Source organism: Cololabis saira, chromosome 9 (assembly GCF_033807715.1).
Source record: "Cololabis saira isolate AMF1-May2022 chromosome 9, fColSai1.1, whole genome shotgun sequence".
Classification (NCBI taxonomy): Eukaryota; Metazoa; Chordata; class Actinopteri; order Beloniformes; family Belonidae; genus Cololabis; species Cololabis saira.
This window is the reverse complement of record NC_084595.1, coordinates 9,598,192-9,624,628: the sequence shown is the minus strand read 5'-3', so window position 1 is coordinate 9,624,628 and position 26,437 is coordinate 9,598,192. Positions and strand designations below refer to the sequence as shown.

Here is a 26,437-nt window from a genome sequence, read left to right as displayed (position 1 = left end):
TCCTTCCTTCCTTCCTTCCTTCCTTCCTTCCTTCCTTCCTTCCTTCCTTCCTTCCTTCTTTCCTTCCTTCTTTTCTCCCTTCTTTTCATTCTTCCTTCCTTCCTTCCTTCCTTCCTTCCTTCCTTCCTTCCTTCCTTCCTTCCTTCCTTCCTTCCTTCCTTCCTTCCTTTACACAAAAACATCATCAACAGGAATTTATCATTTTTACCGCGAGATGACAAATTCTTACCGTGGGGAGTTTTTTTGACGGTTTATCATGAACGGTAAAATATGGCCCATTCCTACTTGAAGTGTACTCCCTCTCTCTGCTTTCATTTTGTTTTCATGAGCACATTTGGGCTTTTTTTGGGTTGTCTTTCAAGGATGAATATGAATAAAAACTTCTCAGAAGACCAGCTTCACGACCATGCTTTTTAAACATTGCATGTTGGGAAGGTCAGCGCCGTCTGTAATTTGAGGAGAAAACGCATAGATGAACAGGCATACATTGGAGGAGTCCTAAAATTATCTTCATTACCATCCTGCGTGCTCTCATGAGGAGCTGCAGGGGAATAAATGGGTTTTAACTGGCTGGAATATTATTAAGGATTCATCAAATGCTTGAATTATTATTTCAGATATCAAATGTGTATAGTTTTATTCCCTGAGATGAAAGGGCTCTGAAGCAGACGAGCAGAGCGGGACTTTGGTCCACTGTTTGTTTTTACTTTCGGGCAGAACAAAATATACGAAATAAGAGCTCTTTGTCGGGCTTTTTCTACCTTGACAGATGAATTCGTTTTTCATTAAATCCGAGTGACTCATTCGGCCCCTTAAACAATTGAAGTAAAAAAAATCTAAATTAGTAACAAACAAAATTGTGATTAAAACGTTTTATTAAGGCCAAGAGATCACAGAAACAACAAGATATTGATATTTACTTCATTCAGATGCTTCAGCAGATACATAAATTAATGGAAAAGACAGTTAAGTCAGAAAGTTTTCTGATAAACTTTTAGGAACTTCTCAATTCAATTCAATTCTATGTATTTATTTGTTAACAGGGACAGTACATATTGATGAATACAGTAAATACGTAATTTCCACCATTCGTCCCCGTGGCAAATCAATGCCAGACACAAAATTCTCTATCTGGACTTTTGTTTGTGTTTGCATGTGGCCACTCTTTTTTTGGCTCGTTTGTCAATTATTGTCTCTCTTCTCTATAATGATATTTTAAGAGCATCTTTAGGGGAAAATATCAAACACTTTGTGAATACAGTGATATTAAAGGGATAAAGTCATCATTTTACAAGAAAAAAAGTGCAATATTACAAGAATAAAGCATAGGAAAAAAATCATTATAAGTGCAAAAGATAAAATCTACGAGGGACCTTACTGAGATTTACTGATTCAGGAACGAGGAAAAAGGGAAATATATCTTCGGCTATTCACATGATGATGTTTGCTTTGTGTAATGATCTCATACAATTACGATTTTTATTCTCATACATTTACTGTTTTATTCTCCTAAGTTAAGATTTATGTATTTATTTGTAATCACAGGCCATTTTAGTAATATTCCGTTGTGGTTTCAGCCAAAGCTGCACAACGTTAATGGTTTCATAAACTTGATAGAGCGACTGCATTTGTTCATCCAGACACGAGTCACGTGTGTTGTTATGCTCCGCACATTTCATTTAGACTCACCTGTAAACAGGATGGAGAAAGCTTCTTTGTGTGTGTGTGTGTGTGTTTGTGTGTGGTATTTTTCTGTTTTTATTTAAAATTATTCTTATGCTTCACCTGAGTTGCTGCCCAGAGTGCAGTCACAGTGACACTATTCCCACAACCCTTGAGAATATGTTGTGTTGCCACAATAATTCATATGAATGAGGCACGTGCGCTGGTTGTGAACGTGGCGGCGGCAGATGGAAGCAGCTGGCAGTATCACCCTTAACATGTTTCATCGGCTTCAGAGTAGGATTCACAAATGAGGAAAAATCACTTGAGAGGTTAATTTTGCAGTGATTTATATCGTTGATTTATATCGGCTCAGAAAAAGCGTCTCCATTATTGCTGCTGTTGGATGAGAGAGAGGATCACAACACGAAACTCCACTGAGTCCTTGTGTTGATTTCCTTTTATAACAATATTTCAAACTAGCATACACTTAATTTCAAGCTAACTGGCGTATATTAATGTTTAAACTAGCGGTGGGACCAATCTCAGCCATCATCTGTGGCTAGACGTGATGCAACTCACTGATTGGATGATCGGATGGGGGAATAACTGCAACACTCTCAGTGCTAATTTGTAGCGATTAGGAGAAAATGGTATTTCTGGAGTTATTGAACCTTTAATTTTAAATATTTATATTGAAAACCTTTAAGTTTTTGCTCTTGCTCTTCTTTATCTGGTTCAACTGAAACATGTTATTGGGAGACCGCACAAGTAGACTTTAGCTTCCTTCTTTCTTCTTTGTGTGAATTCTGTTTAACACATTTTGGTATAGTTTTTGCAGAGGTGTCAAAAGTATTCACATTCATTACTCAGGTAGAAGTATAGATACTAGAGTTTAAAAATACTCCTGTTGAAGTATCAACTCAAGTTTTGTACTCAAGTAAAAGTATAAAAGTACTGGTTTCAAAACTACTTAAAGTATAAAAGTAAAAGTAATGTAAGGGGGAAAAAAGCCATTAAGGACAAAAGCCATTGAAAATTAATGCATCTTAGTATAATGCAAATATATTAAAGAACCATATATGTGTACTATTGAGCATTAACAAGTGTTTCAGAGAGCAGGAGATATGATGACTAGTTGCCTATAAGTATTGTAACGGTGCAAAAAGTCAAACTTCAGAGGCATGTTATCATTTATCCTAACCTTTATTGGAATGTACATCCAAGTTTAGTTGCAGGAATCTGAGGGAACGGATGTAAGAACAAAACTGGACAAGAACATCTGAAACAACCACAACCAAATTCACTCTATCCGGATGGAGCAATTTAACTGGATAGTTTTTTTTTAAAGGCCGAAATGAAATAGAGTAACGAGGCTGTTTTTAAAATGTAAGGAGTAAAAAGTACAGATAATTGCGTGAAAATGCAAGGAGTAAAAGTAAAAAGTCATCTGAAAAATAATTACTCCACTGAAGTATAGATAACCAAAATTTCTACTTAAGTAAGGTAACAAAGTATTTGTACTTTGTTACTTGACACCTCTGAGTTTTTTCTCTTTTAAGAAGTGCTGTGGTGTGCTACAGCCTCATGTTCTCACGTTTTAGTACCAACAACTACAGCAATAATGACAATAATAGTCACAGAAATATTAGAATCTGTGTTAGTTATCAGTGGGCATTTACTGCAATCAGATTTTTACTTTTGAATAAGAAAGTGAAGGAGAAGAGCCCCTGCTGGAGGCAAAAGCAACAAAAACAAAATAACTCGATGCTGCAGCTAATTATCCCAAGTATAAGCATGGAGGAGGAAAATGTACTTATGTTTATTTAATAGCGTTATCTGATGGATTCTTCTGAACATCTCGTCACAAACCAAACTGACCCACTGCAACGGTGCGTACACGCGCCAATTCAGACCTGCTGAAAGTTATGACTTTATTAAATTTCAGCCTCTTTAAAATTCCTCCAAATATGTAAAAAAAAAGCACCAGGGGGGGGGATCATTCAGACATGAACCAAACTGTTCACTTGCTCCCAGATGAAAGCGCTGCAGCGCGTCTCTAAAGAGGCTTTACAAACAAAGCCTGTAGAGTGGCATCAGCCAGCACCCGAATTAAAAGCCACTTTTGCAAAATGATCTCGAGGTGTTAATCTCCAGTTTTGTCTGGAGCTGCTTTGGCCTTAGATGCCTTAACCCCCCCCCTGTTTCCAATGTTGTGCCAAAAATGTTGTGTTTACAAGAATATCATCCCCATCCGTGTCTTCAGAGGAAAAAGTTACATAAATGCATACATTATAAAAGAGATGCATCAGTAAAACCACCATATTTCATTTACTTCACATTTATTCTTGCAGAAAAAGGAAAAACTCTTGGGTTGGTGAAGCTTCCTCTCATGTTTTTTCCTAGTTTCTGTCAACTGGAGCACTTTACATCCTCCTCGGTAGGAGTGATTGCTTGTTTGTGTGTTTGTCTGGCCCAACTTCAGGTTCTGACACTTTATATTAACATTTCAGAGCATACGTATGTTCGTGTCACAAGTAGGAGTGCAGAAATCCGGACGGCTGAGCGGACTAGCACGCCGTCACGAACTGACGAACACATATGTCATCAGCTTTTAATTGCGTTAAACCCAAGGATGCAAAGCATTAGCTTTGATGTAGCCTTTAATTAACAATTAATGGATGATTTGAAGCAGAGAGCCAGACATTTAGCATGTGATGGCTTGCACTGCAACATTACACAGTTTGTGTGGAAAAAAAAAACAAGCCAAAGCTGATAAATCAGGTTCAGGAAAATATCACAGTTTTTTAATGATTGCGTCAGTTTGAATGAATAAAATCTCCTTGGCAGTTATGTTTGCAATTGAATTATAATCATAATCCGAGGGCTTGTTTTCTGTCCTGCTGGAGAGGTTTAACATTAGGGCTGGGGATCGATTCAAATGTCAAGAATCGATTCGATTCAGATTCGATTCCGATCTTAAGATTCAGAATCGATTATCAAGATTTGATCCGATTCGATTCCGATATTGATTTGGGTTAGTGTTAAAACAGTTTTTTGAGCTGTTGCATGAATTATATGACTGTAGTTATGCAAAATATTACTACTAGTATTATATTGAGATTCAAAAGCAAGTATTGGCAGCTAATGATGCTGTAAGGACCAATCAGCTCCCAGAATGCAAACAGAGACGGATTAAATCGGTTTTATTTTTTCCCACATTCCATTTTTATTTGTTCCATTTTCGGTCAATTTTGGTTTTTAATTTTTGAGAATTTTGGTTTTTAGCATTTTTTGCAAATGTAACCCCAAGACAGTATATAAAGTAATGAAATATAGACAATTTATGCAATTATAACTGAACACTTTAATGTTTTCATACCTTTAAACATATTTAAAGGCAAAAACATGGCACCAGTTATTCTCGTGTCCAACAAAACATGACTTTTTTGGGGATAAACAAAAAAATAACCAAAAGTTGTAATGTAATGATGAAAAAAAAAGAATACATAAATAAATAAAATAAAAAAAAAATAAAATAAAAAATCGATTTTTAGGAATTAATATGAGAATCGATTTAGAATTGGGAAATTGTGTCTCTGTATTCACTCGAATGCATCCTGTCCGTGCACTGAGCAAGCAGCACGTTCCCTCCGTCCATTTATTTGTCACTTGTCAGACAGGCTGGCAGCTAATATTTCTTCCTCTTATCTCGGCATCTCTCCTCCAGGATAGCTATGGAAACCTACATCCGCCAGAGGCAGCTCATCATGTCTCCGCTCATCCCTTCTCGAGTCATAGGAGAGAATGAGCCGCTCACCGCCGTCTTCAACAAAGTCATCGCCACGCGGGAGGTCAATCACAAAGGCCAGGGTAAAATGAAGTGCTCACAGACAGCACGTACCCCTGTGATTTCACAGGGCCACTCCAAATTAACCTTTTTGTTTGGGCGGGAGGAAATAAATGATGTGTGAGGGGATGTGCAAGATGTATCCCTTTGGTGTCCGCCTCATTGAATTTCTTTACATTTGTTACCGGCAGGGCTGTTTGTGACCTTGAAGCTCCTCCCGGGGGATCTCTCTCAAGTCAGGAAGGACTACCCTCACTTTGTGGACCACAACGCAGCTGTCGTCAGGAAAATGGGCTTCCCAGAAATCATCCTCCCAGGTGGCCCATTTGTCGCAGCCAAACCGCTCCGCGCGGTTGTGCTCGCTTCAGTCGCGAAAGAGAGGCTCGCCGGTTTATTGGCGACACCCACCTGACGGCCTCTCGCTCTTTCTCCAGGAAACGTGAGGAATGATATTTACGTAACCCTGGTTCAGGGGGAGTTTGACCGAGGTAAGAAGAAGACCCCGAAGAACGTGGAGGTCATACTGACCGTGCGTGATGATGAAGGCAATCCCATGGAGGTAAAATGTCCCAGTGAAAGCCACGAGTACATGATACTTTAATTATTTACCACCATGCTTAATGTGATCATGTAATAGTTCCTGTAATCCATAGATCATGAGGCATGGCCTTCATGGGCATGTTTGGTCGCCCAGTGCTGGTTTTTCTCGTGCTTCCATCATTTTATAAATCTGACGTTAATATTATTAGGGCCTGAGCACTTACAGTGCGAAGGCGAAATATTTGATATTTAATGGTTTGCATTAATGGGCGTGGCAAAATGGCTCACCAGCGCCCCCTAGAAAACTTTGTGCCTCAAGCCCCACAATACGGTTTGATGTACATGCATGAAAATCGCTACACACCTGTATCATGGCACAACTTAAAGAAAAGTCTCTTGGCGCCATGGCCGAAACCGAACAGGAAGTCTGCTTTTTTGAATTAATCATGTAATTTTGGCGCAATTTATGCCATTCCTTCGGCAGTTAATACGGCCCGAACCGTAACGTGCACCCAGGTGTGTTATACATCAAAATGTACGTCTCCATCCTGCAACGACGCACATTACTTTTCTCTTTCAAAAGCGTTACCGTGGCGACGCTAGACGCAAAAAAGCGCGCCCACCCTTCATCTGATTGGTTCAGACAGAAAAAACTTTGTGCCTCAAGCCCCACAATACGGTTTGACGTACATGCACGAAAATCGGTACACACCTGTATCATGTCGCAACTTAAATAAAAGTCTCTTGGCGCCATGGCCGAAACCCAACAGGAAGTCGGCCATTTTGAACATTTTGAATTAATCGCGTAATTTTGGCGCAATTTATGCCATTCCTTCGGCAGTTAATACGGCCCGAACCGTAACGTGCACCCAGGTGTGTTATACATCAAAATGTTCGTCTCCATCCTGCGACAACGTGCATCACTTTTCTCTTTCAAAAGCGTTACCGTGGCGACGCTAGACGCAAAAAAGCGTGCCAACAACGCCTTAATCTGATTGGTCCATATTTGATAGTTCCCCAAAAGTCACCAAATTTTGCATGCAAGCCAGGCCTGGTGATAAATTTGATATTTCATGGTTTGCATTAATGGGCGTGGAAAAATGGCTCAACAGCGCCCCCTAGAATACTTTTCTCTGCCATAACTTTTGAATGGTTTGACATAAAGACTCGTGGGTGGTGTCATCTGACTCGGTTTTGAGTCCTTGACCATAATTGGTGCAAATTAGCCCCGCCCATTCTTCTGATTGGAATATATTTCATAGTCCCTATTTTCTGCCATAACTTTTGAATGGTTTTACATAGAAACATGTCTGATATGCTTATGGGGGGCGGTGGCCATGAGTGCGAGGGCCCGTTCATCGCTGCTTGCAGCTTTAATTATTATTATTATTTTATATTAAAACACACCTACATAAAACAGCGTAAAGAGAAAACTGATCATGTTCCTGCAGTCGTGTGAGCTGATGTCTCTCCTTCTGTTGATGCAGAGAGCGATATTTCCCGGGGCGGGTTACGACGGCATAACCGAGTACAAGTCTGTCATTTACTACCAGGTGAAGCAGCCTTGTTGGAACGAAACAGTGAAGGTAAAGCCATGTCAAAAACATGCAACCTGCAGCACACACACCTTTTTTTTGTTCTTTTATCAATTATTGAATTGTTTCTGGCTCAGTATAAATCTTTTAGGGAAGATGCCTGCACATCTCACTCATACAAATCTCTCACTAGAACATGGATCATCTTGTGTGTGTGTGTGTGTGTGTGTGTGTGTGTGTGTGTGCGACCCTGCACTCACACCTTGTTTTATTTTCCCCCGACGCCTGTCTCTTCCCTGCAAGGTGACGATTCCCATTGAAGACGTGTGCCGCTGTCACCTGAGTGTGATGTTTCGACACAGATCTTCCCAAGATTGTGAGTCATTGTTATTTCTGTGGCAGATCCAGAGGTGGGTAGAGTAGCCAGAAATTGTACTCAAGTACAAGCTCGTCAAGCTCATGTCCCTGACCCACCAGTCTGGCCCTCGGCAGGAGGGTCCCCCCTGATGAGCCTGGTCCTGCTCAAGGTTTCTTCCCTCCTAAAGGGGAGTTTTTCCTTGCCACTGTTTGGCTTAAGGTTTTTCTCCCACTAGGGGAGTTTTTTTACCTGCCATTGTTTATGTAATATCTGCTCGGGGGTCATGTTCTGGGTATGGGTCTCTGTAAAGCGTCTAGAGACAACTCTGTTGTATTAGACGCTATATAAATAAAAAAATTGAAATTGAAATTGAAGTAAAAGTACTGTTACTTCAGAATAATATGACTCCAGTAGAAGTAAAAAGTAGTCATCCAAATAATTACTTGAGTAAAAGTAAAAAAGTACTTGGTGAAAAAACTACTCAAGTACTGAGTAACTGTTGAGTAACGTCTGATTTATTTTTTTAACACAACCATTCAAACAGACAAAAGTACAAAATAATCATCTTCAGGCAAATTAAATCAATAAAATAATAAAATAAATTACAATTAATAAAAGATAGCTTAAATTAGAATAATCTTAAAGTAAATAGTTTACTTTAATAAATAATAAAATAAATAAAATAATAACAGAAAAAAAAATAAATTAAACCTCAAAAATAGTCCCTGCTCAGCCCGCAAAGAACCTCACTGAAATGGTTAGAGAAAAAAGTATCGGCTTGGAGCGGCTTTACCCGTCTCAGCCCTAGTGCGAAAGCGCAAAATGGGGCCGTAGCGGGTAGAACCGAGGAGAAGTGAGACTAGTGCAAAAGCGCCAAATAGAACAAAATTTCAAGCCTTTGCACTTTTCTTTTTTAACCAGGCAGAACTAGAACAAGCCCATGAACTCATAGAAACTCTGTGTGTGTTTGAGTCTGTGTAAATGTGACAAAACATGCAAAAACAAACATTTTTCCCAAAGAATCACTCAGTGATGTCATGAGATTGGAATTGTACGTTGGAATTGTATGTGGATAAAAGGGATAAAAGAAAAGTAACAGCTCAACGTGGCCTAATGTAGCGGAGTACGAGTAACAGTTTCTTCTTCACAAATCTACTCAAGTAAAAGTAAAAAGTATAGTGATTCAAAACTACTCCTAAAAGTACAAAATTTCCCAAAACTTACTCAAGTAAATGTAACGGAGTAAATGTAACTCGTTACTAGCCACCTCTGGGCAGATCTTATCACCGCGTTGAAGACATCTCCAGTTGGATTTGATCCCGTCTTTATGCTCTCCTGCATCTTTCAGCCAGGGACAAATCAGAGAAGCCCTTCGGCATGGCCTTCGTCAAGCTCATGAGAAGAAACGGGACCACACTGAGAGATGGCAGACACGAGCTTGTCGTCTACAAGGTAATGTGGAAGAATAATGATAATTTGTCTTTTACGTTAGATTTGGTACACAGAGCTTAAAGATGTGCATCAATATCTAATTATGCAAAATTATATGTCTTGAAAAGCTGACAGTGGGGGGATGGATTATGCATGAATCTCTTCTCTGTCGATAAATGCTGCATGAGATTGCAATCCCCCCATCTATCAGTATGCTTCATGGCTATGACATATGGCTATGTTGCAAATTTCTCAGGTTGACGTTAAGAAGCCAGAGGAGGCGAAGGTTTATCTCACTATGCCTGCAACTGTGGATGAAATGGAGGAAAGGGAGAAGCAAACGGGGAAGCAGTTTCAACATTCAGGAGGGATTCCTGTGACTAAAGACAGCTTCCAGATCGCCACGCTCACCTGCTCCACTAAACTCACTCAGAACGGTACACCACAATTGTCAATTTCCCTCCTCTCCTCTAGTGTGAAAGGCTGATAATGAAACGATGTCCCGTCTCAAGTCATCTGGAAGACGAAGTCCTGATTCTGTGAGGGATATCGGAGCAGAACCATCAATGCGACCTCTCTATGGATTGCTTCAGAATTAATTACGCTGACCTGTGCCGCTAACGTTTGTGTGTTAATGTTTCTTGTTGCAGATCTTATTAAGTTTGTATTGAAATTTCAGGTTTTTAACACAATTACGTTAACTGATGCTGTAACGGAGGAGATGTTGCTCTATAGCATTGATTTTTGAGGTTGCTGATAATCTTCTCCTTGTTTCTGTAGTGGATCTGCTCGGCTTGTTAAATTGGAGGTCAAACCCAGAGGATCTTGACCAGATTCTGCAAAGGCTCATGGAGGTGGAAGGAGGGGAAATTGTCAAAGTAAATCCTTATATATGTGCTAGGGCTGGGCGATATGGACCAAAAATCATATCTCGATATTTTCTAGCTGAATGGCGATACTCGATATATATCGATATTTTTTCTGTGCCATAATTGGGGTTTCCCCCAAAGCATTATAGCATAGCATCTCTGTTAGCTTCATTTTTTCTGAGGCAAACCACTTAAAAAAACAGTCAGTTTTAATACAACGCTTCGTGACAAATGTCACACAGGTACATTTATTAACAGAGGTCTGCACAATATCAAAATGTATAAAACAAATGAAATAAAAATAAACTGCCTGTATATATAGAATAAAAATGCTTCTTGAATAAAATAAAACAAATATCCCTTTCCTGCATAACAATTAAATTAAAATACACTGTGCAATTAATACAATGTAGACAGTAACAGGCAGACTTTTCCACTGAGGTTGACAGTTGTGCAAATAACAAAACATTTGTGCAAAACTCAAATAAAACATTCAAGTCAATTTTTCACAAAACAAGCTATATCAAAATCATAATTTTTTTTTTTTTAAATAATAATTTTTTTTAAAATCGATATAAACGATATTGTCTCGTACCATATCGCGTTTGAAAATATATCAATACATATATTAAAATCTCGATATATCGCCCAGCCCTAATATGTGCTGCATTCGAACCGGTTGCACGGCATTTCCTTTTATAGATCAACGTTTGTTTTGATGGCACTTCTGCAGCACTTTTCTGTTTCCTCCACAGTTTCTTCAGGACACCCTGGATGCTCTGTTCAACATCATGATGGAGACCTCAGAAAAGGACACCTACGATTCTTTGGTGTTCGATGCCTTGGTAAGTTTCCACTGGAGCAATGTGTTGCCAGTGTTGCTGGCTTACACAGTCAAGTAGCATACGTGTGTCAGTTCCAGACTGAGTTCATCATGCAGTCTTTTTATACTATATACTATGATATAAATGTGCATGTCGCACAATAAAGTTTAGATTTTTCAGAGTTCTGAAAACTTTTCAACACACATTGAGGAAAAGGAAGCCCTTAGTACCGGGGGTGCAATTCTTAGTATTTGAAAAGTTGGAAAATATCCATGGAAATTAACAGCAACGTCTCGGATTTAATGGGAATTAACTGTGGATTTGAAAACCTGCAGGTTAGACTGTAACAAGAAACTGAAAAGCAGCTGAAAAAGAAAACAACAAAATGACTTCTTTCTGTATAATCCTGGTTTAAACAATTACATGTAATGCTTATTAACATTCATTCATCCATCACTTGCTTGGATCATTTCTAGGGTACAACAGGACTGTTACACCATTTGAGCCTCAAGACTAAATCCATTTAACTATGTTTTGGTATTACAAGGGTAAATATATTTAGGGCCCGAGCACTTACAGTGCGAAGGCCCTTGTGCGAAGGAATTTTTTATTCTTTCTTTCTTTCTTTCTTTCTTTCTTTCTTTCTTTCTTTCTTTCTTTCTTTCTTTCTTTCTTTCTTTCTTTCTTTCTTTCTTTCTTTCTTTCTTTCTTTCTTTCTTTCTTTCTTTCTTTCTTTCTTTCTTTCTTTCTTGTGCCCCAAAAGTCACCAAATTTTGCACGCAAGCCAGGCCTGGTGAAAAATTTGATATTTCCTGGTTTGCATTAATGGGCGTGGCAAAATGGCTCAACAGCGCCCCCTAGAATACTTTTATCTGCCATAACTTTTGAATGGTTTGACATAAAGACTCTTGGGTGGTGTCATCGGACTCTGTATTGAGTCCTTGACCATAATTGGTGAAAATTAGCCCCGCCCCTTCTTCTGATTGGTTGTCCCTATTTCCTGCTAAAACTTTTGAATGGTTTGACATAGGAAGTCGTGGGTGGTGTCATTTCTGATATGCTTATGGGGGGCGGTGGCCGTGAGTGCGAGGGCCCGTTCATCGCTACTTGCAGCTTTAATTAATCTTTGTTGTTACAATTGATTTAAAAAAAAGTTAATAAGATATGCCAAAAATAAATCAGTTAACAAACTTTCATTGACGGGACAGGAGGCGAAAAAATCACAGTAAAAAATCTTTTTTTACTGTGATGCTGTTTCTCCTCCCTCTGCACATTACTTTTCAGTCATACAAGAACGTACAGTAGGCTAAGGTTTGATGTTCCATGCTGATGAAAGGGTGCTCATTTACACATCCGGCTTTTTTTCTATACATCAGTCCAACATCAATTTTAAATGATTTTAACCACTATGTGCACACATAGGTACTGTACATGGGATTGTATTAGCGGTCAAATAAGCTTTTAGTCCCGTCTTCTTCTGCAGTGTCTAGTTTATTTGGTCGATCAGTTTCCATTTCCAGTTTCCATTGATAAATACATTGCATTTCATTTCCTTTTGTAGGAAAGAAATACCGGTAATAAAAAAATAAGTAAGGAATAAACCGACCAAAAGGTGTAGGCTGAAGCCTAAGCTTATTGTGCCTACCCTTTTTAACTTTGTTTACTTCATAGTACTACTACTGTAGTAATACAACAAGGACAAACAATCTACAACAACAAAAACAGCAAAGTAAACACACATGCAAAACAAGAAGGAGACAGATGTAAATATGACAGAAAAATCAAGTATAAAAAACAAACAGAAGACGGATCTCAGAAAAACAACTAACAGATAAGTAAATAATCAATGCTTACAGGAAACAAAAACAATCTCTAGAAGAGTGAAAACAAAAGGAAACCAAAGACCATCATTACATTTTTTGCTATATAGATATTGTTGTTACAACAACAATGTATGTATGTATATATAGTTTTGTATCACACTAATGTTCTGTATCTTTCGATTATATTGGATTTATACATCGTTTTAAATTTATTTATTGAACTACAGTTTTTTAATTCATTATTTAGGCTGTTCAATATTTTAACTCCTACAACCGATATGCATCTTTCTTTAGTATTTATCCTAGTTTTGGTTCTATTATACATGGCAGTGTCTCTAGCCTGGCTGGAACAGACTGTGGATACAGGATGGAAGGAGATGGTTTTTTCCCCTTATACATTAGGAGTGCAGTGTTTAATTCAACTATATCAATTCACTTTAAGGATTTGAGGTCAATAAACAGTGTGTTTGTAGGCGCATAATAATCAGACTTGCTAACAGTTCTGATCACCGTGTCTAACAGTGTCACATGCGTATGCACAGGGGCATCATCGTGCTCTATTGCCCGTTAAAATAATCTATTGACTTCTACTCAGAAATCATTGAAATATTCTATTTATTTATTTAAATTCTTGATCATTCTCCAGGGAAGTTAAATTGAATCCATTTTCAAATTACAAACCGTCTTAAATTGTGGAAAATTTCCCAAAATTAACCATAAATGTCCTTCTTTTTTTCAAAACTGCGGGTATGTTGCGCTGCTTCCTGTGATGAATGTATTTCCTCTGACTTCTTCTCAGAGACAACTTTAACTTATTAAAGAGATTTAAGGCCACAGACTAGGCCGTCGGAATGACTTGTCAGATGAATGAACAGCTTCACAGTCCGCCCAAAAAACACCTTTTACTTCCCAGAACTGGAAATTCAAGCTCCATCTATTTTGATGACTTGTGGGAAGTAATAAACTTAAAGTCAAATCCATCTGCAGTCGTGGCAAAATCATAACTGAAACTTTTAACTTCAAACTTTTCCATCACGTTTCTTTCTGTGGTGCCTAACATTTCTGGCACTTTTCAGGTCAACAGCCAAGCGCCAAACTCTGCTCTCAAAGAGGAAGAGACTTAAAATGCGCAGTTTGGGTTTACCACAGCAGTTTAGGGCAGTTTGGGTTAACCCATTGACGATCTTGATGCTGTTGGACATCACATAAGTTACTTCTTCTCTAACAAAACCTGACCCGGAATGTAAAACAGGACGGTTATGGTGAAGTACATTTAGCTCTGATGTAGAACTTATGGAGTAAACTATAAACCAGAGGTGGGTAGTAATGAGTTACATTTACTCCGTTACGTTTACTTTTGTACTTTTAGGAGTAGTTTTGAATCACTATACTTTTTACTTTTACTTGAGTAGATTTGTGAAGAAGAAACTGTTACTCTTACTCCGCTACATTAGGCTACGTTGAGCTGTTACTTTTCTTTTATCCCTTTTATCCGCGTACGCGTCAATCTCATGACATCACTGGGTGATTCTTTGGGAAAAATGTTTGTTTTTGCATGTTTTGTCACATTTACACAGACTCAAACACACACAGAGTTTATATGAGTTCATGGGCTTGTTCTAGTTCTGCCTGGTTAAAAAAGAAAAGTTTGAAATTGTGTGCTACTTGTGCTTAATTAATTCTTTTATTCTGTTATTATTTTATTTATTTTATTATTTATTAAAGTACTTGAATTTACTTTAAGATTATTTTAATTTAAGCTATTTTTAATTAATTTTAATTAATTGTATTGATTTAATTTGCCTGAAGATGATTATTTTGTACTTTTGTCTGTTTGAATGGTTGTGTTAAAAAAATAAATCAGACGTTACTCAACAGTTACTCAATACTTGAGTAGTTTTTTCTCCAAGTACTTTTTTACTTTTACTCAAGTAATTATTACTACTTTTTACTTCTACTTGAGTCATATTATTCTGAAGTAACAGTACTTTTACTTACAATTTTTGGCTACTCTACCCACCTCTGCTATAAACATAAAATAAAGATAAAAATAAAATAAAATTTAAGGTCGGGACTATAAATGATGAGTTGCTGCGAATCCTTCGTGTATTTAAACTGGACAAAGAAACAAGTTTTTCCCTTTTCTTATCTTTTACCAGGTGTTCATAATTACACTTATCGGCGACATCAAATTCCAGCATTTTAACCCAGTCTTGGAAACCTACATCAACAAGCACTTCAGTGCCACCTTGGCCTACATGTGAGTAGCCGCGCTGAAATTTCCACCCTTGGTGGTTTATGGAGGCTCTTTTTTTATTTTTTATGTTCACTTCTTTGTGCTCCATTACTCTTCTTCTCCAGCCATCCCCACACTATCAGGAGACCATAATTCTGAGCTCACTTATTTCCACAGGAAGCTTACCAAGGTGCTCAACCACTACGTGGGCCACCCTGAGGAGCCCGCGCTGACGGAGAGGCTCTACACGGCACTCAAGGCTCTCAAGTACCTCTTCAGGTTCATCGTTCAGTCCCGCGTCCTCTATTTCAGGTACCGGGAGGCCTGTCACTCACCAACCCATCATGCATTTCAATATTTGATCAGAGCGCGTTGTTGTGGTGACGTTCTCGTTTCCTCTTATTTACATATTATTATTTAATTCATTATGTAGATTTGTGTTACATTGTCCTTTCAGAACACATCATTGTTTTATGTTTGATTCAGTGAAGTGGTTGCAACCCAAATCTCGACCGCAATTTCACTGGCTTCAGTTCCTTTTTAATTGTGTTTATTTTCACTGTCCTCCATATTTAAAAGAACTCATGATTCTATATAACTCTCCATACTCACTCAGGCATATGAATTTTCCTTTTTTCTTTGTTCCTAGAATTTTAAAAGAGGTTGGGAAAAGATCATTTTATTTTAAAGCTCCATCAGATTGGAATAATCTTCCCCTCTTTTTTAGGGGTGGGTATTGCCAAGGACCTCACGATACAATACACATCACGATACCTGAGTCACGATACGATACGATATTGCGATATCCAAATTTTGCGATATATTGCGATATATAAAGTTTGCTGAAAACTGTAAAAAGCTTTATGGATCTTAAAATCCAAGTTGCACGTTCATCAGATTATAGTGACAATTCATGGGACAAACTGAGTCAAAACAATGTTTTATTATAACTATACAAGCTAAAGTTACAACTTATTTGTATATGTTTTTCATATTATTTACATCATATGAAATTAACATTAAATTTAGTATGAGGTTGCTTTAATTATGTGGTAAATGATAATAAACACAAGAAAGATGGGTACTAAAACCAAGGACAGGCACAGTGATCAGTCAGTATAGATATAAATCCATAAATAAATAAACCTCTGTCCATTATTTTTCATTTTTTAAGGACAGGCAATTGTGTTATATAAAAAATAAATTATAAAATGAAATAAAACGTGAAATAAAACCTGAGCTCCGTGCAGGGCCCTCCCGGGGTTGGTAGAGAGTGGCAATGCCCAGGACTGTCACTTAGGTAGGAGCACTGGGTGATATAATGGGAAAAGAATTGGGGATAAAAAATATTAAGAAAAAAAAAAATCGATATTCAAATTTTGAATATCGATATTGAATCAGCTGGAAAAGTATTGCGATATATTGCCATATCGATATTTTTGCCCACCCCTGCTCTTTTTGCGTTTTATTACCTCTTTTCATTGTTTAAAGTGGGCATTATATTCTCATCTTAAAACAAATTGCCTATGTTTTTAATTTATTTATGTATTTTTTGTGTCATTTTTTTCTATTTATTTATTTGTATTTATTTAATTTATGTATTTATTTATTTATTTTTTCTCTTTTTTCTCTGTTATGTTATATTTATCTCATTGTTTACTTATGTGGGTAGGGGTTGAGCAAGATGTCTGTGTGTGTTTTATGTCATGTATGTCTGTACTGTAATGTAATATATTGTAATTTTGTATGTTTTATGGGACCTCCTTGAAAATGAGATGTTACATCTCAAGGGGCTATCCTTTAATAAAATTCTAAAATTCTAAATTCTCTTTCCCAGATTCTACGGGAATCGTGAAGACGGAGACGATTTCTTCAATTCCATCCGTACCCTTTTCTTCTCTTTCAACATGCTCATGGACAGACCTCTGGACGAGGGAGTGAAGATAAAAGTAAGATCACGTCTTCTTTGGGACCGTTTTCTTTTTTATTTGTTTTTGCAGGGAGAAACATTTAGAACTATTTCCAATTTTTCATTTTATAAACCCAAAGGAGAACAAAAAAATTGCATTCTGGTTAGAGTGAAAATGTCACTTCTATTTTCTGTCCGTTTCACCGTTACTGCATAAAAATGCAGTAATCCAGCTGCGATAATGTGTTCCAAGTTATTGAAAAGTTGCACAAATTGACTGAAAAAATAAAGAGTGTTCTCGGTCGGCGGTGGAGGTAAGGCGTGGAAAAGCTTATTTTACTAGCAAATGAAAAACATACCCAAGCTCGGGCCTAATGAAAAACGATTCTTTGCTTTTTCAGGGTGCAATATTGAAATACCTCCCCAGCATCGTTAATGACATCCAGACTGTGTTTGATCCCGTGGAGCTCAGGTAACTCTCCAGAGGGTTTGCACAACAGGAAATGAAAATTGCCTGTCTCAGTGCAAATTACCATGCTTACGTGTGGGTAAAGGTGCTATTCTCTCTCCTCACGGCTGCAACATCAACCTGTCATGTGTGCTGCTCATTAGTTCTGCGTGGCTGTAATTACGAGTTGCGAGAAACATTTGCATTAGAATTGTCACAGGTGCCCTTTGTTTTCTTTTTATCTCCTTTTCTCCCTCTTTTTAGCGTTCTTCTTGCAAAGTTCATTGAGAGCATTCCCGACTCGCAGCTCGTGCGTCAGAAGCTGGGCTGCATGAGTAAAATCGTGGAGAGCGACCTTTTCAAGCAGCCAGGTACGACTTCTTAAGGCCCCAAAACCACATAATGACATTTCAAACAAGACAAAAGAGGAAAGCAAAACTTCTGCATATCAGGTCAAACTTAATTAACAGGGAATGAGTGAGCACAGTTTTTCTTTTCTTTTTTTCCCCCTCCCTTTCTTCAGAGTGCAGAGATGTGCTTCTGCCACTCGTCACTGACCAGCTGAGTGGGCAGCTGGACGACCACTCCAGTAAACCGGACTACGAAGCCTGTATCCAGCTGCTCAGCACCGTGCTGGACAACCTGGACCGCAAGGACGTGGTGAGGAGTAGGGCCAGGGATCGATTCAAATGTCAAGAATCGATTCCGATTCTTAAGATTCAGAATCGATTATCAAGATTTGATTCGATTCGATTCCGATATTGATTTGGGTTAGTGTTATTAAAACTGTTTTTTGATCTGTTGCATGAATTATATGACTGTAGTTATGCAAAATATTACTACTAGCATTATATTGAGGTTAAACAGCAAGTATTGGCAGCTAATGATGCTGTAAGGACCAATCAGCTCCCAGAATGCTGATAGAACTGCTTTCAGAAACATAAAAAATAAATAAATATTGTAATTTTTTCCTTTGTTTTTTTAAATTAAAATAAAATTTCTCAAAATTATAAAAGATAAAGCAAAAAAAAAGTTTTATTTTTTCCCACATTCCGTTTTTATTTGTTCCATTTTCGGTCTATTTTGGTTTTGAATTTTTGAGCATTTGGTTTTTAGCATTTTTTGCAAATGTAACCCCAAGACAGTATATAAAGTAATGAAATATAGACAATTTATGCAATTATAACCTAACACTTTAATGTTTTCATACCTTTAAACATATTTAAAGGAGCATGAGGCAGGATTGAGGCAGGATTTACGAAAAAAAATCGTATACATTTTAAGTTTTCTAGTAATAATGTCAGATGAAGCGTTCCAAACCAAAAAGAATGAGACCCCGTCCACACGTAGCCGGGTATTTTTAAAACCGAATATTTCCCCCCTCCGTTTATAAAAAAATTTGCATCCACATTACATCGTTTTAAAAAAAAAACCCTTCCACACGTAACCGAAGATCTGCGTTTTCGACCACATTCATAACCATTATAAACCTGTAGATAATCTGCAGCTCCCAGGGAAGCTGCACCTCCGCGGCTCCGCTTCCCTGGCAGGCGCGTCTCATTTTCCCCCCCGTGTCCGCCACGGAGCTGCTGCGTTATCGACGCAGCCCTACGCCGTAGCCTACGCCGTAGGGTATGGCCATGGATCTATTATATAACGGGTACGGCGTAAGGTGCGCGTCGCCGCGTACCCTACGGCGTAGCCTCTGTGTCGGTGTAACGCAGTAAGTGGTGGTCAAGACCAGAGAGCATTTATTTAATAAATAGCTTGGAGAACAGATGCTGGATCATCTGTAGTTCTGTAGTAAACAAAAGTTGCACGTCAGAGCAGATTTGTTGTTGTTTTGGCGCATAATGTGACGTTCGAAAACGCAAAACTCCGGTTGTGTGTGTCTACACGCATCTACATAAACAGAGTTTTCAAAAATCTTCACTTTGCCCGGAGTTTTTTAAACCTTCGTTTATTTGCGTTTTCATGTGGATGACAGGTCAAAACGTAGGAAAATATCTCCGGTTTAGCAGATATCCGCAGATATACGGCTACGTGTGGACGGGGTCTGAGCCCTCTAGCGTATCTTTCCTTGCCTTGAACAGGCTGTGTGTTGCAAAATGTGCTGCAGTGCTGGGGCCGAATTTCCCGCGCTGGGCTACGGATGTGACGTCACATGACGCTGCATGCGCGTTCTCCCCGTTCTCCTGCCGCTGCCCTCCCCTTCACTGTTGGCTGCAGTACCCCCGACGGCCGTCGTTGCGAAGGGTGGCGCTAGAGAGTCTAATTTCTTAAAAGGAGCCTCATGCTCCTTTAAAGGCAAAAACGTGGCACCAGTTATTCTCGTGTCCAACAAAACATTCCTTTTTTGGGGATAAACAAAAAAATAACCAGAAGTTGTAATGTAATGATGAAAAAAAAAATACATAAATAAATAAAAAAAGAAAAAATAATCAAAAAAAAATCGATCTTTAGACATATGAATCGATTTTTAGGAATTAATATGAGAATCGCTTTAGAATTGGGAAATCGATTTTTTTCAACACAGGCCTAGTGAGGAGATTGAGTTCTGACACAGCGACGGCAATTAAAAAGTTTAATTTGAATGTTTGTTCGTAATGTTGTGGACATAAGGCACTGAAGCGAGATCGGTCCACCGGGCAAGTGGTCTCCCTTAGAGTTGAGGTAAAGAGCTCAGACATCCATACAGACCTCGGAGTAAAACTCAATTTAATTCAGTTCAATAATACTTTATTAATACCCAAAAGGGAAAGCACATAAATCATAAAACTGCTGTTTTGTGGAAGATGTGGAGGTGATTGAGTGTCTCTTAAAGGTTATCCAGAAAGTTCAACCGGGGGGGGGTGCGAGCCTGTGGGCAACCCGAGAGCTTGCTGCAGGGATTACAGTACACATCCCGTCTGCCTTTGCAAAGCATCTTTATAGTCATCTCTCTTCGGGAGGGACATTCCCCACAGGTATCAGCGGGAACAATCCTTTAAAAGCAAAAGAAATGTGTTTTTTTGTTTTGGTCCTTCTTCCTGGTCTTCTTAAAAAAAGAAAATTTAAACTCTTTTTGTCCAGTTGATGTATTTAATTCAACATAAGATAAATGTAACAAGTTCAGACAGTCATTCTAACTGAGGCTGATATGATTATAGTTCCTTCCCAGACAGTTGAGATATTGTATAGAATGTAAATAAAAACAAATAACTGTCATTCGTAAATCTTAAAACCCCATAATTTCTTTACAATATTAGAGAAAACCTATCAAATATTTAAGGAAAGACATTTAAGCCTTTCATGAAAAATGTTTGATGGTGGAGACATACTAACCTCATTCTCCACAGTGACCACTACGATCATTTCTAAGAATCTGGAGAAGTCACTGTACGCCGGGGACAACGTGACTTTTTTTAGAGCAGTACTATGTAACTTTTCTACCTTAATCTAATATTTCCAGAGTCATTGTGATGGAACATCAACTTCCAACAGGTTTAATGAACCTCTGTCATGGTCTGAGGGGTCTGTATCGCCTTCACTGGCACTATGTAACTTTGAGGAGCATGGTAGGAACCCCATTCCACTAAAAAACGACACATTTTTACGGCTTTGACTGCTTTACAGCATATGTAATTTCCCCATCCTTCCCGATTCGTAGTGGAGACGAAAGCTGGGCGGGGCGTGGAGCGCAGAGCTCAGCAGAAGCTGGTATCATGGACGAAGCAGCGAAAAAAACAAAGAAAAAAAAAGTTTTATCGGAGGAGGCGAAAAAAGAAAGCGGGAGAGTAACAAGCTACAGTAAATGCCCGGACAAGAATAAACATTGGCCCGGCGTTCACTCGCTGGCGTGGTTTTGGTAATTCTAAAATTACTGACAATATCAACAACAGACACATATAATAATAATAGTGATCATAAAATTGTGTAATTCGCAATAAGGAAGCTTTATAAAATAATAATACAATTGAATAGAATTACAGCACTAGAGGAAAGAATGCAATGCAAAGAAAATGTATAGAACATTTCTAGTATTTTTCCTGAGAACTGTAAAATTGTGCAGGGCTGATCTGCAAAATATAAGGAATGGGTATTCAGTTATTCACAGGTTATAAAGTATAAGTATGTTGGACTAGCGTATGAGTTTGTAGTTTGGGGCGCATTATCTCGCTGAAACAGGACAGGGGGGCGGGGACAAAAGCACTACCGCTTTTGTCCAAAGGAGCCGCCAAACTCAACAAAAGCTGAAAGTTACATTGTGCTGCTTGAATCCCCCGCTGTGATTAAGAGTGTGCATCAGAGACGGGCCTGGTTCTGTAATGGAAATGGCTGCTCGGGCTCAGGAACAGTTTACCACTTTATTCACAAATGCAGGTTAAAGCTCTAGAGGAAGACTGACCTCTTCTCAGGGCCTAAACTCATTTACAGAAATATTTCTCTCACAAAACTCCAGCAACCAGTCTTATGTGTTGTGTTTGGGGATTTTTAACAAGTTGCAGACATCCGTGGTACATTTCCCCTCTTTCAATCTTTGATATGGTTTCCTTTTTCTATTGTAAATAAAATATGGGTTTAAGAGTTGTTAAAAGTTGGTTTCTTTTTTTATTTACATTTGACCCAGCACCTCAATATTTTTGGAATATAAGTGAATTGGAGGGTGAGAGTGAGCACTCTTGTTTCTTGCTGGCCTACAAACCTTCTGACTCTCAGCTTTATTCTAAAGTTAAGTATTTAATATGCTTAAAGCATTGGATTTTAAACATTGTGGTTTCACCGCATCAACATCATCCAGCCTGCGAAAGCAGAGAGGATGTGCATTCTGACTGAAATGTTATTATGCTCTCCTCCTTTTGGTTTCACCGTTCTTTCCTTATGTGTCATGAAAATCCTGGAAGAATGTTTAGGATGAGACAAAGGGGGTAACATGTTTGGGCCGTTTTGATAAAATGTAAATGTGCAGGATGTACCGAAGCAGACAAATATCTGCTGTCATGCTCTGCTTAGTTTTGACAACGATGACCTTTAACAAGATGAGGCGCTTAAAGTGGATGGATGGATGGATGGATGGATGGATGGATGGATGGATGGATGGACAGGTGAAATTGTAATTTTATTCTAAGGATCTCATATATATATATATATATATATATATATATATATATATATATATATATATATATATATATATATATATAGTACTCAAGATGGCATCCCCCCTGAAATAAAAACGGTCAAAATCATCCCCCCTGTAAAACTGCCATCCCCCCTTTCCATCCCTTATGTCATTTCATCAATGAATGTGGTTTTACTGCTATTTCAACATTTAGAGTCATCACCAGAAAAATAACACCAGAAAAATAACTTATTTGACAATTTTCACCTGTTTCATGTAAATTTTCACTTGAAATAAGTAGGAAAATCTGCCAGTGAGACAAGATTTATCTTCTTATTACAAGCAAAAAAATCTTGTTCCACTGGCAGATTTTTCTACTTATTTCAAGTGAAAATCTACTTGAAACAGGTGAAAATTGTTGTTTTTTCCAGTGATGAGTCTTGTTTTAAGTGTAATGAGATTTTTTTTACCAAAATTAGACATTTTAACAGAAGACAAATATTCTTGTTAAGATTTTGAGTTTTTGCAGTGATCCATTTTACTTATCCTGTGAAGGAGAGAATCATATTGATAAGTTCAGAAAAACTGTTTTTATTTTTGTGTTTAGATGTATTTGATGTAAGCCCAGTGGATATTTAAAGCTTACAGAAGGCTGCATTTAACTGCTGCTATGTCATTCCTGCAGTATTTCTGCAGGTGTTTTGGTCACTGCTATTATTTGTAATATATTATATTATTTGTAATCAGCACAAATTATCTGTCCCCATAAGATAAAATACACCGGCCCCCATTTTACAACTTGAGTACTGTGTGTGTGTATATATGTGTATATATGTATATATATATATATATATATATATATATATATATATATATATATATATATATATATATATATATATATATATATATATATATATATATATATATATATATGTATATATATATATGTATATATATATATATATATGAAATGTTTAGTATTTTTCTTTTTAGGAGCTAATTTTTCCCCCAACAGATGAACAGCAACATTTTTCTCGTGCCATTTTTAAAGCATCAGGGGACTCAATTGAAATAGTTTTTGGGATGATCAGCACTCTCCCTGTTTTATCAGCGGCCTCCTCCGTGTATCGACCGGCAGGTTTTTACAGCCGTCCCTGAGCGGCTGTGTGTGTCTGTTCCAGGGTCCGACCAGAGGACACGTCCAACTGATAATGGAGCGGCTCCTTCGCAGGGTTAATCGCACTGTCATCAGCATGGACAGATCCTCTCCTCTCATTGTAAGATGCACCGTAATGCTGCAGCTTTAATGTGTCCTCCACATTCATTTGGCTATTATTTAGCCCTGACATGAGCAAAAGCTGCATTTGCGGGGCTACGCTGTGTAATATTTCCCGTAAATGCAGTTTTCCCAGGGGCTAATTTGCTGTGAAATCTCTTGAGTAATAGCTGTCACTTCCGTGCCAGGGCCACTATCTCGCCTGCATGACGGCCATCCTGAAGCAAATGGATGACATGCATTACGCTCACTACATCAGCACCTTCAAAACAAGACAGGATATCATTGTAAGTGTTGCTTCTGCCCCTGTTGGCTACATCTTGTCCTGAAGCACCTCATCAATAACAAGCATTCAAACACTCGAGCCACTTACACCTCCTTAAGAGAATATTGATCATTGACATTTCATGCAGATGATTGCACTGACTTGATGAGGATGTCAGCGGGCCTTTCGTTTAGCTGTGGGGGGGGCGGGAGGCGTCACGTGGGACTGACATGTAGCTGTCGATTCACCCGGCAAGCCTTTCTTAAAGGAGATGGATACATGTGAGGCGTTTCGCAGTAAAGACGTTGTTCTTCTTCTGACTTCAGGATTTCCTCATGGAGACATTCATCATGTTTAAGGACCTCATGGGAAATGTCTTCCCCGCTGACTGGATGATCATGAATCTGGTGCAGATGCAAGTGTTCCTGAGGGCCATTAACCAGTACTCAGATGTGCTCAACAAATATTTCCTGGACCAGGCACATTTTGAACTGCAGGTACGTCTCACCCCGCCCCCCGTCCACCCCCACCCCCACCCACTCATAAAGGTTACATTTTTCATTAAGCTCTGAATCAGAATTGAGTGTTATGACAAGATAATTATGTCATTAATATTTGAACACCCTGTTTCCCCTCGCAGCTGTGGAATAACTTCTTTCATTTGACCGTGGCGTTCCTCACTCACCAGACGCTGCAGCTGGAGTCCTTCTCTCAAGAGAAGCGCACTAAGATCCTAAACAAGTGAGATTATTGAGAATACGTGTGAGAACTGCTTAGAATTAACACATTTCTTTTGCATTATTTTACCACAAAATGTGATTTTTTTTTTTTTTTTTTTTTTTCTTTTCATCTCAGTAATAATACCAGCAAACAAACCCCCTCGTTCAGCATTCTCAGTGCTGGTGGAAAACGAGTTAACCTTTAGAGTTATTAGCTGCTCTGGATCAGAACTTTATAAGTTTCCAGAGGGATATTTTGACTTTTCCAGTTTAACAAAACTGCTTCATCTCAGACACATTTATTAGAGCAGTGGTCCTCAACCTTTTTTCAGTGATGTTCCCCCTGTGAAATATTTTTTCAGCCAAGTACCCCCTAACCAGCGCAAAGCACTTTTGGTTGTAAAAAAAAGACCTAAAACAGAGCACTGTGCCATCAGTAACTGATTTATTAAACATACAAATATTGCTGCTATGCTTCAACCAGGACTCCATCGTTGGTCCAAGTGATTGACAGGTGAAGCCAGGTGATTGACAGGTTAGGTGGAACCATCCTGGTGTGGGGGAGACTCTGCGGTTTTAGGATAATAAGTTGAATAGCCTACTCCTGAAGATAAAATTCATTTTATGAATTTAGACTTATATTTTCCTCAATTATTTATGAAATATTTATTTTCAAAGGATTTTTGCATGGATGCTACTTTTTAAATATATGTATATTTTAAAATCTCACGTACCCCCTGGAGTGCCCCCATTTGAGAACCACTGTATTAGAGGACTGGTACTCTCAGCTCTTTCCAGGTCGACCGCTGCATCTCTGTGGGGGTCAGGTCTGGGCTCTGGCCACTTCTCTGAAGCGTTTCTGTGGTGGTTTTACTTTAGTGGTTTTACTTTAGTCCACCATGACTTTATCCTATAACCTAAGAAATCATTTCACCCTTGCCAATAGCAGGTGGTCCAGGCTTTGAAGCAGCAAAGCCCGGCTTAAAGTCCTTCCTCCACTGTTCCCCACCATTGAGAGGATGTTGTGATATTTGTGGCCCTTTTCTTTAACACGTTTTCTTTCTAAGCAATTCAAGTATTTGGTTTTGTCAGTTCTCCGAGCCTTGTCCCAGTTTTTTTTCTCGTTTTTATTTTTCCAACGAAATGAGGGCCTTTTTGCCCCCCTAAACATGCCCCAAAAGTCACCAAATTTTGCACGCAAGCCAGGCCTGGCGAAAATTTAGATATTTAATGGTTTGCATTAATGGACGTGGCCTAATGGCTCAACAGCGCCCCCTAGAAAACTTCGTGCCTCAAGCCCCACAATACGGTTTGACGTACATGCACGAAAATCAGTACCCACCTGTATCATGGCGCAACTTAAAGAAAAGTCTCTTGGCGCCATGGCCGAAACCGAACAGGAAGTCGGCCATTTTGAATTAATCGTGTAATTTTGGTGAAATTTATGCCATTTCTTCGGCCGTTAATGTGGCCCGAACCGTAACGTGCACCCAGGTGTGTTATACATCAAAATGTGCGTCTCCATCCTGCGACGACACGCATTACTTTTCTCAGTCAAAAGTGTTACCGTGGTGACGCTAGCCGCCAA

General features: G+C 38.6%; 1 protein-coding gene across 1 annotated transcript in view; it reads left to right on the top strand.

Annotated features, from left to right (window-relative positions):
- dock5 (dedicator of cytokinesis 5) overlaps nucleotides 1-26,437 on the top strand; it is a 79,154-nt gene that overhangs the window by 26,353 nt on the left and 26,364 nt on the right. The window contains 19 exon segments of the mRNA XM_061730410.1: nucleotides 5,393-5,535; nucleotides 5,704-5,829; nucleotides 5,947-6,071; nucleotides 7,540-7,638; nucleotides 7,891-7,963; nucleotides 9,294-9,397; nucleotides 9,633-9,813; nucleotides 10,157-10,254; nucleotides 11,001-11,090; nucleotides 15,052-15,152; nucleotides 15,306-15,440; nucleotides 16,966-17,077; nucleotides 17,439-17,509; nucleotides 17,750-17,856; nucleotides 18,009-18,145; nucleotides 23,771-23,866; nucleotides 24,054-24,152; nucleotides 24,457-24,627; nucleotides 24,771-24,871. Coding sequence (XP_061586394.1) covers nucleotides 5,393-5,535; nucleotides 5,704-5,829; nucleotides 5,947-6,071; nucleotides 7,540-7,638; nucleotides 7,891-7,963; nucleotides 9,294-9,397; nucleotides 9,633-9,813; nucleotides 10,157-10,254; nucleotides 11,001-11,090; nucleotides 15,052-15,152; nucleotides 15,306-15,440; nucleotides 16,966-17,077; nucleotides 17,439-17,509; nucleotides 17,750-17,856; nucleotides 18,009-18,145; nucleotides 23,771-23,866; nucleotides 24,054-24,152; nucleotides 24,457-24,627; nucleotides 24,771-24,871 — 2,169 coding nt within the window.